The sequence below is a fragment of the Lemur catta genome, chromosome 21 (assembly GCF_020740605.2).
Source record: "Lemur catta isolate mLemCat1 chromosome 21, mLemCat1.pri, whole genome shotgun sequence".
Classification (NCBI taxonomy): domain Eukaryota; kingdom Metazoa; phylum Chordata; class Mammalia; order Primates; family Lemuridae; genus Lemur; species Lemur catta.
This window is the reverse complement of record NC_059148.1, coordinates 8075675-8090577: the sequence shown is the minus strand read 5'-3', so window position 1 is coordinate 8090577 and position 14903 is coordinate 8075675. Positions and strand designations below refer to the sequence as shown.

At 45.8% G+C, this 14903-nt stretch overlaps 1 protein-coding gene across 2 annotated transcripts in view; it reads right to left on the bottom strand.

The window, feature by feature from the left end:
- The window catches only part of MED15 (mediator complex subunit 15), a 67867-nt gene extending 60782 nt beyond the window's left edge, over positions 1 to 7085 (bottom strand). The window contains exon 1 of one of the 2 annotated variants that reach the window (XM_045535226.1): positions 6885 to 7085. In XM_045535226.1, the coding sequence (XP_045391182.1) occupies positions 6885 to 6952 (68 nt within the window). In that variant the 5' untranslated portion in view covers positions 6953 to 7085. The remainder of the gene's footprint in view (positions 1 to 6884) is intronic. The other variant, XM_045535227.1, reaches the window with a different exon arrangement.
- Between the last annotated feature and the right edge of the window lie 7818 nt (positions 7086 to 14903).

Genomic DNA, 14903 nt, shown 5'->3' with positions numbered 1-14903 from the left:
TGCAAACTGGTACCTCTTCACTGTGTGTGGGAAGAGCCAGCAGCGGGGCAGCGGGAGGAGGGATGCACAGCTCAGCCACGTACGATAGGTCTTTCAGGCAGGGCAGCCAGCGCAAGGCTTAGGCTAGTCTGAGGATCCATAGGCAGCCTCGTGACAGAGCATGGGCAAGGGGGACTGGCAGACAGGTGCAGACCCTGGAGGAAAGACCAAGACTCGGAGCCCAATCCACAGTGGGTGGCCACTAAAACATTCTGAGCACCAAAATAACTGGAGGGAGAAGGCCAAGAGTTGATGACCCTTGAAGCTGAGTGGTAGGTACGCAGACGGAGGTCTTTAAACTACTCTACTTGGTTTTGTGATGTAAATTTTCCATTTTGAATTTTTTGGGTTTTTTTTGTTTTTTTTTTTTTTTTGAGACAAAGTCTCACTTTGTTGCTGGGCTAGAGTGCAGTGGTGTCACCATAGCTCACTGAAGACTCCAACTCCTGGGCTCAAGCGATCCTCCTGCCTCGGCCTCCTGAGTAGCTGGAAGTACATACGCTATACCATGACACCTAGCTAATTTTCCTCTTTTTAGTATAGACAGGGTCTCACTCTTGCTCAGGCTGGTCTCAAACTCCTGAGCTTAAGCAATCCTCCCACCTCAGCCTCCTAGGGTGCTAGGATTACAGGCGTGAGCTACCATAAGACAGGGTCTCGCTCTGTTGCCCAGGCTGGAAGTCAATGGTGCAATCACAGCTCACTATAACCTCAAACTTCTGGGCTCAAGCAATCCTCCTGCCTTGGCCTCCCAGAGTGCTGGGATAACAGCCATGAACCACTAAGCCTGGCCTTGAATTTTTAATAATTCATTAGATTTCCTTAAAATTTTTATCCTCTGAATATTTAATCAAAATTACTGTCCCAAGAAATGCTTTAAAGGGGTCTCGTACTCCCTGGCCCCACTGCGACTACAGCAGGGAGATAATCACGTGGTCGCAGTCCTTCCCATCTTGGAATGTGGGTACTCTACTTGCCACAGCCACACTGTCATGAATAACAGTAACAGCTGAGCAACCTCTGGTCAGGAATAGACATCAGGACATGCAGCTGTGGCAGGCAGGTGGGGTCACTTACAAACAGAGCTGGTGGGGCTGGTGGGCTGGCAGGCTGGCCCTCTGCTGTTTGGGGGTCCAGCGACCCATGGGGAGTTGCTAAAATTATAAAGGAGCCACCAATAGCAGGCTCCTCTACTGGGTCTCCCAGGGTTCTTGGCTTGGGTTAACTTCAAGCTACCCCCCTCCCCCATGAGCCAACATATGTCAACTCCTGCAACAGGGCTTGGCATAGCATACCCACTGCATGTCAACTACTGTTGAGAAAGCCCTGGACTCCTGAGCATATGACTGAGGGTTCTAGTCCCCTCAGGTCACTGTCCTACAGGTCCAGAGACTCAACAATCACTTCCTGTTTGCCCATAAGGGTGAGGATTAGGGCACCGGGGCTACGGAGGTGAGCAGAGGGACGGACAGGGCCCTGCCATCAGAGAGCGAACAGTCTAGCAATGGGTTTCATACCCATTGTAAGCCGGCGCAGTCGCTTAGACAACAACGAGGCTATGAATAAAGCGGCAGGGCTCAGCCGCTTCCTCGCTGGAAAATAAGGGCTAGAAAGAGCAGGAAGGGCTGTTAGGAGGCCTACGCAGGAAAAGCCACAGAAAAAGCTCGGCCACTACTTGCTGGCTTCTGCCCACAGGAAGGACCACGACCCACTCGCAGGACCTGGGCTTGCACACTTAAGGGTACTCCTTCTCCTTCTGAAGGCCTCTTTAGCCCCTTGACAGCTGCTGTTTGGCTGTATGTTCTATTCTTTGTTCCTTGTGTTTTTATTTTGTTTTTAGCTAAAGAGCATCTGACTTTCTACTTGTGGTCTAGGCCAAACTCTCTGTATCTTCCAGACACCAGACTTGGAGCTCAGGTCTCCCTGGAGGCTTCAACAGAAGAGGTGGCTGACCTCTCTGTCCCAGCTCCACTCCATGCTCCCCCAAGCCATTCCAGCACTTCACCAGAGCCTCATTCCTGGGCTGCCCTTCCCCAGCTGCATCTCCCTCTGTATTCTGTTCTGCGCCCCGGACATTGATTTATTTCATCCCTAGGTGTGCAATCTGCTATATTGAAGGGTAGGGGGATAAAAGTCTCACGAATAAGATGGCAGCCAGGGGTACTGGCTCATGCCTGTAATCCCAGCGCTCTGGGAGGTAAGATGGGAAGATCGTGTGAGGCCAGGAGTTTAAGGCTGCAGTGAGCTATGATGATATCACTACACTCCAGCCTGGGCAACAGAGCAAGACCCTGTCACAAAAAATAATTAATTAATTAATTAATTTTAAAAAAATAAGATGGCAGAAAAACTAAAAAGAACTGGTAGAAAATGATTGATGAAGTCCTTTCATTCATTCACAGCTTAAATACTTTCTGCAAACCTCTATGTCAGGTGCAGCACTAGGCACTACAGATGCAGTTTTGTTCTCCGGGAGCCTGTAAACCAGAGACATGCTCAGCATCAACCCGACAATCCCACAAGGAAGGCCCAAGCCCCACAAAGGCCAGCTTCTCCTGTGGTCTCTTCAGGGAAAGTGAGTGTTCAATGAAAACCCAGTCTGAACCCACCAACAGTTTCCCAATCACCCTCCCTACAGCTTCCTTTAAGTGTCATCAATTCCCTTAACCAGGCTCAGGTATCGCCTTCACGATCCACGGCTATGGGGTCTCCTACTGCTGCGAGGACACAGGACGCAGCATCAGGAAGTTCATGACTGAGTCCTGAGACCTCTGTGAGGGGCTGTACAAAGGTCTCTCCGTTTTCCCTCCCACCATCCCTACAAGACAGACTGGCCTCATATCGTTTCATAGATGAGAGATACAATTCAGAAAGGTCATCCTGGCTAACAAGTGGAGAAAGCAGGGGCTCCAGAGCTTCACAATACACACTGGCTCAGGTAAAGAACACCACTGGAGTGCAAGGGGTGGCTCACACAGCCCCCAGGAAAATACTTACTCTTGCACTCTTCAGCAAGTGTTTCTTATGCCAGGTGCCATGCTTCATAGGACTGCGGTCCTACGGGAAACTAAAAAGGGCTGAGACAAAACAGAGCAGAGGGGTGGCCCACTTTAGGCAGGGTGGGCAGGGAAGGATCCTGAGCAGACAGCTAAAGGAAGTGAAGAAGTTGGTCATAAACATAGTGGGGGAGGCAAGGATCTACACATTTCTGGATACCTTAAACACTTGATAATAAATTGGTTTAAAAGAGAGAACAAAGGAAGAGCTTGGAATGTTCAAAAAGCTGAAAGACCAGAAAGGCTGGAACAGGCTGGGGGGTAGGAGAAGAGGTGGCTCAGCCAAGCCAGAGTGAGGGGCTGGGAGTAGGGGACATCTGGAGTTTTATTCTGATGCTAAGGGAAGTCACTGGCAGACCTGCAGCAGGGCAGTGACATGACCCCCTCGGCTGCCCATCAAGCCTCACCCTCACTTGTGCTGTTGGGGCAGGAAGGATGGAAGGACTGGGAGGACAGGATGGGATGGGCCAGCACCAAGTAGAGGCAGCGGAGGGCTAAGAAGAGGCTGGACTAGACAGAGTCCCTGCAAGGGCTGTCTAGTCATGGCTCTCCTAACCAGCCCCCACTGAAAGTCACTTTTTCTCAGTGGGAGCTGGGAGACTAGATTAACCGATTCTCTGGGGCATCATCCCCTAGGTTCTTGGTAGACAACTCAAGAGCGAGACAGAGACAGACAACTAACATCAGATGCTTTCCCCTCCATCGAAACCAAACAGTTCTCCCCTATGTATTCTTTATTCCGTCATCGACTATAAATTACTTGGGTTCAGAGCATTCCCAAAATGGCTGACTTTAAACAACAGCAAAAACACCGGAGGAAGTTAGAATTAAAGGTATATGAAGAATCCTAACGCAAATCCTCTTTTTTAACCCTATGAACATAATAAACCAAGGCACCAAGAATCACAACTTTCAAAGAGAATCCTAGAGAGAAAGGCAAATCTGAGAACCAAGAACACCCACATCACTTCAGGAAGGCAAACTCTGCAACTGCTCATCCCAGCTGTGGTAGGAGAACGCCCTCCTCCCCACAGACATCCATGCCCTAATCCCTGGAACCTTCGAATATGCTACATTATATGGCAAAAGGAATTTTGCAGATATAATTAAAGTTACAGACATTAAGGAGATTATCCCGGATTATCCAAGTGGGCCAAATCTAATCTGAGCCCTGAAAAGCAGAGAATTTTCTCTAGCTGAAGTCAGAAAGATGTGGCAGAAGAACCAGCCCTCGTTGGAGGGGCACATAGAAAGCATGAGAAGGGGCCAGGCACGGTGGCTCACGCCTGTAATCCTAGCACTCCGGGAGGCCAAGGCAGGTGGATCGCTCAAGGTCAGGAGTTTCAGACCAGCCCTGAGCAAGAGCGAGACCCCGTCTCTACTAAAAATAGAAAGAAATTAGCTGGCCAACTAAAAATATATATAGAAAAAATTAGCCGGGCATGGTGGCGCATGCCTGTAGTCCCAGCTACTCAGGAGGCTGAGGCAGTAAGGATCACTTAAGCCCAGGAGTTTGAGGTTGCTGTGAGCTAGGCTGACGCCACGGCACTCACTCTAGCCAGGGGTACAAAGTGAGACTCTGTCTCAAAAAAAAAAAAAGAAAGCATGAGAAGGATTATGGGCAGCTTCCAGGAACAAAGACTGACCCCTGGCAAACAGCCAGTAACGAAAGACGACACCTCAGGCTCAAGGAACTGAATTTGGCCAACTACCTGAATGGGCTTGGAGGCAGATTCTACCCCAGAGTCTCCAGTAAGAAATGCAACCTGCCAACATGATTTCTGCCTTGTAAGACCCTAAGTAGGAGACCTAGTTCAGCCTACCTAGAGCCTAGTTCAGCCTACCAACAGAAACTACCAGACAAAAATTTGCATTGTTTTAAGATGCTAAATTTGTGGTAATTTATTATAGCAGCAATAGAAAAATAATACACAAGCAGCACCATGGTAAAGAAAAAGAAAGAACCCAGTTCTCCTGGAAGCAAAAGGAAACTGAATTATTTAGTATCCAGTAAGTCTCAACACCCTGAAACTCTCCAATAGCCCTCCTAGCCTTCTGACACTTCCCCGCCCTCCTCATTTCCTTTGATGACAACTCATTCCTCCAGTTCTTAAATTCTGGGCTTTCCCACAGAGGAATCCTTGCCCTGGGGCTTTTCTTGCAAGAGCTCAGAAGAGCCTGCACAAGATTTCACCTATAGATAACAGGGGTGCATTGATGAGAAACACTGTTCACTGATTCTGCAAAATCCACAGAAATGTCCCAAGGCTATTCTGCCCAGTGCTCAGAGCCACTAACTCTTCAGTCCCCACTCCTTCCACTCTACCAAGAGGTTTCCCAGCATTCAGCCCAGCTTCCTTCCTTCCATACTACTTCACCCCACCCCCTTCATCCAGTTAGTCATCAAGAATTGTCTATACTATCCCCTTCCTCTGGAATCTGTCTTCCTCTTTCAGTTTCTACCACTACCTAATGCAGGCCTGACTAGGTCATTCTACAACCACTTTATGGAGTAATGTGGCAGGCAGTGAGCTAGCAATGGGAATACACGGCTGATAAAGGACAGGTCTCCATCTCTCAAGTGCTCAAAACTCTCTTAACGGCCTAACTGATCTCTCTTCTCTGTCTTTGATCCATCTCCAGTGACTCTAGGGATATTTCCAACACTGGTATTTCACTACCTCAAACAATCCCACATGCCAAAAACAGACTCAACTCCTTAGCAAAACGCGCCCACCACTACCAGCACCTGCACATCCTCATTCCATTATCTCCTGAACTCCTCAAACCCCAGAATTCTCAGCTTACAAGGTCCTTCATGCAGTAAGTGCTCATGCTTCCCCACTCCTCAGCTGGAATGGCGGCTATTCTACTCCTACCTTTCTTTCTAGGACTCAATTTATTCGTCACCTACTCCACAAGGCTGCTCCTGGACTGTTAAAGTTAACTGCCACGTCGCAGGAAGCCCCTGCAGTATGCAACTACATTATGGAGGACTGACAAGACTGAACTATGACTGTTCCTTTACCAACAGTGCCATCCCTCAGGGAAAGGGCTGTGTCTCAGGCAAATTTGTGGCAAGCAAAACACGCCACTAAGCTCAGTAAAAACTGCTAAATGGGACAAGCAGGAGGTGGCGAGCGGCTGGAGTTCGGCTATGAGAGGGCACTGACCTCAGCTCTTCACTCCCTCCTCCAAAACCGATGATCGATGATTGCTTCCTGACAGCCACTTCCTGCCATCCTTCATCCACATTCCTTCAGGGGGTCACACTTAAGATTCTCCGTCCCCACCGCTCACAGCCCAAACACCTACCCTCCCAACCTTATCTCCCATCCACTCTCTTTAAATCTTTTTCTCTCACCCTTGATGTGCTTTTCTGGAAGAGAAACCACGAAGCACCCGGCCCGCTAAACCCACTACAAGCCGCTGCCTCTTTCTCTTTGCGTATTCAGTGTGGTTCAAAGCAGGGGAAAGTCTGCACCCAAAGCACACAAATGACGAACGAGAAAGCTCAGGACGATGACTCATAAGCCAGGGCTCGTTGGTTTGCAGAGCTCTGCCCCAGGAAAGCTAACAAGCAGTCCACGTTGGGAACCGAGGGGGCAGCCGGGGGAGGTCCGCGCCCTGGGACCCACGCGCGTCCCCAATGCCTTCGGTCTCCCGACGCCCTCGGGTCCCCGTGGGTCCGGGAGCCGGGGTCTCCCGCGGGTCTGGCCCCGACCTCGCCCGCCACGCGAGGGAGGAAGGTCCGGCAAACATGCCCCCCCCCCCCCGGCCCCTACTCACATTTGACTGACAAGCTTCTGCCGGAAGGCGGCGCTCCGCCAGTCGGTCTCCTGCCCCGAAACATCCATTCCGGTCCCCACCTCCCGCCACTCGCGTCCAGCTCAGCCGCCGCCGCCGCCTCAGCCGCAGCGCCAGGCCCAAACCCGGAAGCCGTGCGCGGCGCCTCGCCCACGCCGGAAGTGGAGGAAGAATTGTGGGAAATGGAGTCGCGCGCGCGGGCTTATGGGAAATGGAGTTCTCGGGAGCCACACGCCCCTCTCCCCGTGCAGCTGTCGCACAGGGTCGGGACCCCAGATGCCCCGGGCTAAGTAGAACGGTGGCTACGTGGGACTCCTGGTGCTGCCTGCCGCAGGCCCGCCGCTGGCCACGTGTATTTCCTGAGACCCTACTGTGTGCTGATCTCATCAAGTCCCTGAGATCCAGATCCCTCGGGAATGCCAGCCCAAGCTGCCAGCTACCCACAGCGATGCTAAGAAGAGAGTGTGTATTATCAAATATGTACAAGCATCTACTGTATGCCAGGTACTTTGCCAGTACAACATGATCCGGGCCTTGCTTTCCTGCGACTACCTGTCAGCGCCGCATCCCAAGAGTTCCCAAGTAGATGCTCATCACCGCCTCTCTCTATTAGACTCTTGGAATCTCAGGTCCTACCGATGGCTGTATTTTGTCGAGTCGGAGATGTGGGAAACCTAAACCATGTCTATTAATTTTTAGACATGGGCTTTCCTATTTGGCCAACAACCATGTCCCCTTCGTGGAGAACACAACATAGAGATGGTGGCTGGAGGCAGAACGTCACACAACTTGGTCAGTGGAGGCAAGCTAGCTGGAGGCTGAATGAGGGGCTGTGGGGGGCTGAGGATACTTTTAGAAGGATAAAGTTCTGCTGCATTTTACCTATGGAGCCTTTATTTGTGGTCCTGGGGAGGGAGATGAGGTGATGAAAATCCTGAACCCAAGTGGTCCACAAGCAACAGGTAGACAACCACTAATATGGGCCTTAGAGAGTGTGGACTGGCCCCTACTGAAGCCTACTAATGCCAGGCCCCTGCTGGGCTGTGTACAGGCAGAAAGTTGGGGTGGTGGGAGGAAGGTGAGAGAGGTAAGAGCGAGCAGGCTCCACAAAGGGGCCTCTCTTGCCAGCAGGGTTTCAGATTTTGTGTTGATGGGAGACCTGTTCACATCTTCGAACATTTTTGCTCTCATTCTCCCAAAAATAATTTTTAAAAACTCTGTATCTAGGGTGATCAGCTTGTCCTGGATTGCTCAGGAGTTTCAAGGTTTTAGTTTTTAAAATCCTGAGTCCCAGCAATCCCCTCAGCCCTAGGCTGCCCAGGATGGTTGATCACTCTAACTGTACCCCTCTTGCACATCTTTTTATTGTGGTATAATTCACATGCCAGATAATTCACCATTTTAACATGTCCAACTCAGTGTTTTTTTAGTATATTCACATGTACATAAGGATGGCAACCATCACCCTTCTCTTGCATATTTTTAGGTTGACATCTAAAATATTTCTCTGTGAATCATTAGAAAGGTATGACTGCTGGTATAGCTCACATAATATACGCACTTCAGATGTGTTTTGTCAGATTCTTGACTTATGGAAAACATTGATCTTATAACCTCATCGGCAAAGCCAGTCCTCACTGTCAAACCCTCTGGCAAGTTAGACTCCCTGGAGCTTTTGGAACGTATTAATAAGGTCTTCAGGACAACCCTCCCTCTTCTGCACTGTGGTACTAGGAAGGTTGATGGAGCAAAAGACACATAAACTGACAAACAGACAGATAGACAGAGGCCCACAGCTTTGTCAGGCATTTGTCATCATGATAAAATTGAACGGCTACTCCCTTTGTTATTTCCTCCAGAGCTCTTTTTCTACTTGTCCCTTCATTTGGGTTGGTGGCACCCAAGACAGTGGTCCCTGGTGAGAGCCTGAATGGGTGACCCAGGAAGGAGATAGAGACAAACACAAACCTCCTGGCCTCAGGGAGAGAAGGAGGCCACATAAGGTCAATCCTGAAATGAACCTCCCCTAGCTTGACATTGCAGACTCTCCTGGGTCTGCTGGAGGTTTAGACCCCTAGGAAGAAATGATGGAGGAAGCTGAAAGTATGCAGATGCCAGAACTGTATCCCACACTACACCCTGGTGGGCCCCTTATGTGGCCACATCTCCAGCCTGCTGGTTCCTGTAGGCTAGTGTATCATAGCTAGTCCTTATCCCTGGCCACACATTTGCTGGATACCATCCTGCAGGTAGTAGGAGCTGGAAGCTTCCTGGGCAGATTAGGCTTCTCCCTAGAGAGCCTTGCACAAGTCATGCAAGCCTGTGACTCTCTTGGGACCCCTCCAATCCTCCTCTTTGCTTTGGTCCTCAGTCCTTGGGAGGTGCTGACCTGCCCCTCCTTCCATCTTAGCATCAGCCAGATGTAATTCCTCTACCATGTTTGGCCTGGAGCCTGCAATCACTTATGTGTGTGGAGGTAGGGATGGTTATTGCTTCTAAAAGCAATACATGGTAGAAACTTTAGAGAGAACCAAGATCATTCTGCAACCCATGCACCATAGTTGATTCATGGACATTCATTTTGGTTCTCCTTTTTCACAATTAAAAATATACTGTAGGCCGGGCAAGGTGGCTCACACCTGTAATTCTAGCACTCTGGGAGGCTGAGGTAGGAAGATTGCTTGAGATCAGGAGTTTGAGACCAGCCTGAGCAAGAGCAAGACCCCATCTCTACTAAAAATAGAAAAAAGTAGCTAGGCATGGTGGTGTGCACCTGTAGTCCCAGCTAGTCAGGAGGCTGAGGCAGGAGGATCACTTAAGCCCAGGAGTTTGAGGTTGCTGTGAGCTAGGCTGATGCCACAGCACTCTAGCCTGGGCAACAGAGTGAGACTATGTCTCAAAATATATACATATATATATATACATATATATATACATATATATAGTTATAGTTATAAATATCCTTTGCTATACTATCTTGCTTCCATCTAGGGGCATTTCTCCAGTATAGACACCCAGAAGTGGAATTGTTGGATTACAGAGAGGCACTTTACATTTTCTTTAAATGTGAACAGCTACTACCAAGTGTCCTCTGTATTAGTTATCCAATGCTCCTGCATAACAAATTACACCACAGGTAAGCAATCTAAAACATCAATAATAAGCATTTATTATCTTTCACAGCATCTGCGGGTCAGGAACTCAGGAGAAGTTTAGCTGGTTAGTTCTGGCTCAGAGACTGTCATGGAGTTCCAGGCAGATGTCAGCCAAGGCTTTGCTGGGGCTAGAGGATCTGCTCTCAAGGTAGCTCACGTAGCCTGGCGTGGTGGCTCACACCTGTAATCCTAGCACTCTGGGAGACTGAGGCGGGCGGATTGTTTGAGCTCAGGAGTTCGAGACCAGCCTGAGCAAGAATGAGACCCTGTCTCTACTAAAAATAGAAAGAAATTATATGGACAGCTAAAAATATATATAGAAAAATTAGCCGGGCATGGTGGCACATGCCTGTAGTCCCAGCTACTCAGGAGGCTAAGGCAGTTGGATTGCTTGAGCCCAGGAGTTTGAGGTTGCTGTGAGCTAGGCTGATGCCATGGCACTCTAGCCTGGGCAACAGAGTGAGACTCTGTCTAAAAAAAAAAAAAAAAAAGTAGCTCATGCATGACTGGCAAGTTCATACTACCTTTTACAGGAGGGCTCAGTTCCATAGGTCCTCAGTGCCTCTGGACTGTCCTCCTGAAATATTGAACCTGTATAAATAACTATATTTCCATAAAAATAAAATATTCATGAAGTTTCTGAATTTTGAAGGGATCAAATAGGAAAAAAAGTAATTGTTTCATCTTTGCTTAGAAAGGATATATTTTATCAAATTGCTATAAGCTGTAGATATCTTAAAAATTTCCTTAAATCTGGGAAACAAAACATTAAAGAACCAGCAAAGTTCCAAACAAAATGTTATCCTCATCAGTTCATTCAATCCCACATAATCAATTCTTGTTCTGTTTTATGTTGGGTTAGCAGTTACTTCATTAGAACTCTGGAAATTCTTACCCAGTCCAATGGTATAATCTTAAAAGTTATCAGAAGTCTACATTTCAGAGTCTATCAGAGTTTTTGTCCATGAATCTCTTTGAAGAAGTAGCAATTGCAAAAAAGCTTTCAGGAAAACATTAGAGTAAAACAATTAACCATGTGTGGATGACAAGATTTAAAATGGCCAGACTTAAAGATCCAGTGAGATTTCATTATAATAATGATGCAATTGACAAGGAAGTTTAATTATTTTAGTGGCATATGACATTTTAACACAATAACTGAAATACTGACTGATAAAATTATACCAGGACATATCAGATATTATGGAATGTCATACAATTTCTGGGACATTCATACAACTCAAAGAAGATTTAGCATCACTTATTTGATAATGCTCCCATATAATTTAACATATCAAATAAGCCAAATTAGTTTAATATCTCCTTTTTACAAGTGAGAGACAAATCCTTTCAGACTTTCCAGGGGCCCTCTGGGAAGTCCTAAAGTTAGTTCTGGGTCAAAGAGACTTAATTTGGAATTTGATTTGTGATGCTAAAAATGTCAAAGGTTTAAAACAGTTGATTAAATAGGATCATAGGTCACCGTGAAATAATACCAAAATGACAAAAGGTTTTAAAGGTAAAAACAGAAAGTTCCATATTTTAAAAAACTTAGCTCTTTTAATATTGAAGAGACTCAGTTTTCTTAAGTAATCAAACCTAATAAGGATAATACAAAGTACAGAAGTTTATCCTGATGTAACACAAAATCTGTTTCCTAGGCCAGTTACTTACAAGATTTAAAAAAAAAAAAACCTTTTATAATCTCTTATCAAAGGAGACCAATACTCCAAGAAAATTTTGTGATTTTATTAGAGAAGACCAAATTCTAGTTTTGCATCAGTATACTATTGCTATATATTTTTAACGTTGTTTAGGCTTGCCTTGAAATCCTGGCTCAACTGGTCCTCCCACCTCAGCCTCCCGAGTAGCTGGGACTACAGGTATGTGCCACCACACCTGGCTCAAAGCTAATTTCAATAAAACTTATATAAATAAATTTATACAATCTTTCTTTTCCTTTTTTTTTTTTTTTTTTTTTTGAGACAGAGTCTCACTCTGTTGCCCAGGCTAGAGTGCCATGGCGTCAGCCTAGCTCACAGCAACCTCAAACTCCTGGGCTCAAGTAATCCCTCTGCCTCAGCCTCCCAAGTAGCTGGGACTACAGGCATACACCACCATGCCTGGCTAATTTTTTATATATATTTTTAGTTGTTCAGCTAATTTCTTTCTATTTTTAGTAGAGATGGGGTCTCACTGTTGCTCAGGCTGGTCTCAAACTCCTGACCTTGAGTGATCCTTCCGCCTAGGCCTCCCAGAGTGCTAGGATTACAGGTGTGAGCCACCGCACCCGGCCAAATTTATACAATCTTACCCAGCTTTGACCACAAAGATAAGATTTCTTTTCCAAGATTCCTTTTTCCAAAAACCTTTTACAGCCTTTTTAATTTTAATCCATCAGCTTTTTTTTTTCTCTTTTTTTATAGACAAGGTCTCACTCTTTTGCCCAGGCTGGAGTGTAATAGTATGATCATAGCTCACTACAGCCTCAAACTCCTGGGCTGAAGTGATCTTCCTGCCTCAGCCTCCAGAGTAGCAGGGACTACAGGTACATGGTACCATGCCTCGGTAATTTTTTTCATTATTTTTTACAGACAGCATCTTGCTATGTTGCCCAGGCTCATCTCAAACTCCTGGCCTCAAGTGATCCTGCCTCAGCCTCCTGACTAGCTGGGATTAAAAGCAGGAGCCACTGGCTCTCATCAGCCTTTTTTCCCCCTACATTTTCCTTTCTCATCCTGGAAAAATCAGATATTTTACTTTAATAAAGAATTAATTACTTCTTTTCCCTTAACAGAGAGCATATCTTCATGTCTTAGGATTTTCCTTATCAAAAGTACATCTTACTTTCCCTGTATATTTTGCATAGAGTTGTTTCCCTTGTTATTTTTAGTAGTTTTATTTTATTTATTTATTTATTTATTATTTGTTTAACAGACATGGTCTTTATCTGTCAACAGGATGGAATTCCTGGGCTCAAGTGATTCTCCAGCCTCAGCCTCCAAAGTAGCTAGGACCACAGGTGTGCACCACTATGCCCAGCTAAATTTTTTTTTTTTTAGAGATAGGGGTCTCAATACGTTGCCCAGGTTGATGCTGAACTCCTGGCCTCAGCCTCCCAAAGTGCTGGGATTATAGGCACGAGCCACCATGCCTGGCCTTATTTTAATTACATATGTTAACTATATTTTAATCATTAGCAATTGAGAACTGTGTTAGATAACAACATTCTGCAGATTAACATCATTTCCTAAGTCCTAGAAACATGTGATTTCTCATAGTATATGTTCTCATGTTTATAAGTAGACCCAAATATATTTTGTCTTTTTGTAAAATTCAAGAAGCCAAAAGTAGATAAATGTCTGCTTAGTAATTAATTTTTCAATATTTTATCCTTCTTACAAATGATGCAGACATTAAATTAATATCTCTTACTTAACTTAGCATACTTTAAGGCTTCAAGTTACCAAAAAGAAAAAAAGAGTTTTGAAACTATTTTTAAGTAGGCATATTTAATTAACTAATTAATTATTTTTAAGAGATGAAGTCTTGCTATGTTGTCCAGGCTGGAGTGCAGTGGCTATACACAGGGGTGATCCCACTTTTGATCAACATGGGAATTTTGACTTCCTCCATTTCCAAACTGGGCCTCTTTAACCTCTTCAGATAACATGTTGGTCCTTGGTCACAGGAGGTCACCATATTGACGCCAGACTTAGTGCAGACATCAATTGGTATAGTGCACCACAGCCCAGAACTCCTGGGCCCAAGCCAGCCTCCTACCTCAGCCTCCTGAGTAGCTGGGACTACAGGCACATGCCACCACTCCCAGCTCAGCAATTCACTTTTATTGCACATTTTGTACATTTTTATTGCACATTTTAATGATTTATATAGTTTTATGATCTTCAACATCTGATACAGATAAACATAAGCTTATTTGACTAGTCCAACAAATTTAAAACTAACTTTACTTACTGAAGAATATTCCAGGCTGGGTGCGGTGGCTCACGCCTGTAATCCTAGCACTCTGGGAGGCCAAGGCGGGTGGATCATTTGAGCTCAGGAGCTCGAGACCAGCCTGAGCAAGAGCGAGATCCCGTCTCTACTAAAAATAGAAAGAAATTAGCTGGACAACTAAAAAATATATAGAAAAAATTAGCCAGGCATGGTGGTACATGCCTGTAGTCCCAGCTACTCGGGAGGCTGAGGCAGAAGGATCGCTTGAGCCCAGGAATTTGAGGTTGCTGTGAGCTAAGCTGATGCCATGGCACTCTAGCCCAGGCAACAGAGTGAGACTCTGTCTCAAAAAAAAAGAAAAAAATTAAAAAAAGAATATCTCAGATCACGTGAACTAAAAAACATTTGGGTTACTTTCTATTTTTATGAGAGTTTTTGGAGTATTTAACTTCCATGAATGCTCATTTATCTCTAAAACCAATAAGTCTTTTATGACTTAACCATGGACAAAAGACATGTCCTCAAAAGAGGGTGCAATTTGAATAGAACTCCTTTAAGGGAATTTTTTTTTTAAGACACAGTGTCCTTTCTCTGTCACCCAGGGTCCTGGGCTCAAGCAAGCCTTCCAAATAGCTAGGACTACCAGCTTGTGTCTCGTTAATTTTTTTAATTTTTTAAAATTTTATCTTATTTATGTATATATGTAGGTATGTATGTATTTAGTAAAAACAGGGCCTCACTATTTACCCAGCTGGTCTTGAACTCTGAGCCTTGAGCAATCCTCCTGCCTCAGCCTCCCAAGTAGTTGGGACTACAGGTGCGAGCCACCATGCCCAGTTCTCTTTTAAGGGATTTTAAAAATTAAGTTAATAATGCCACCCAGAGG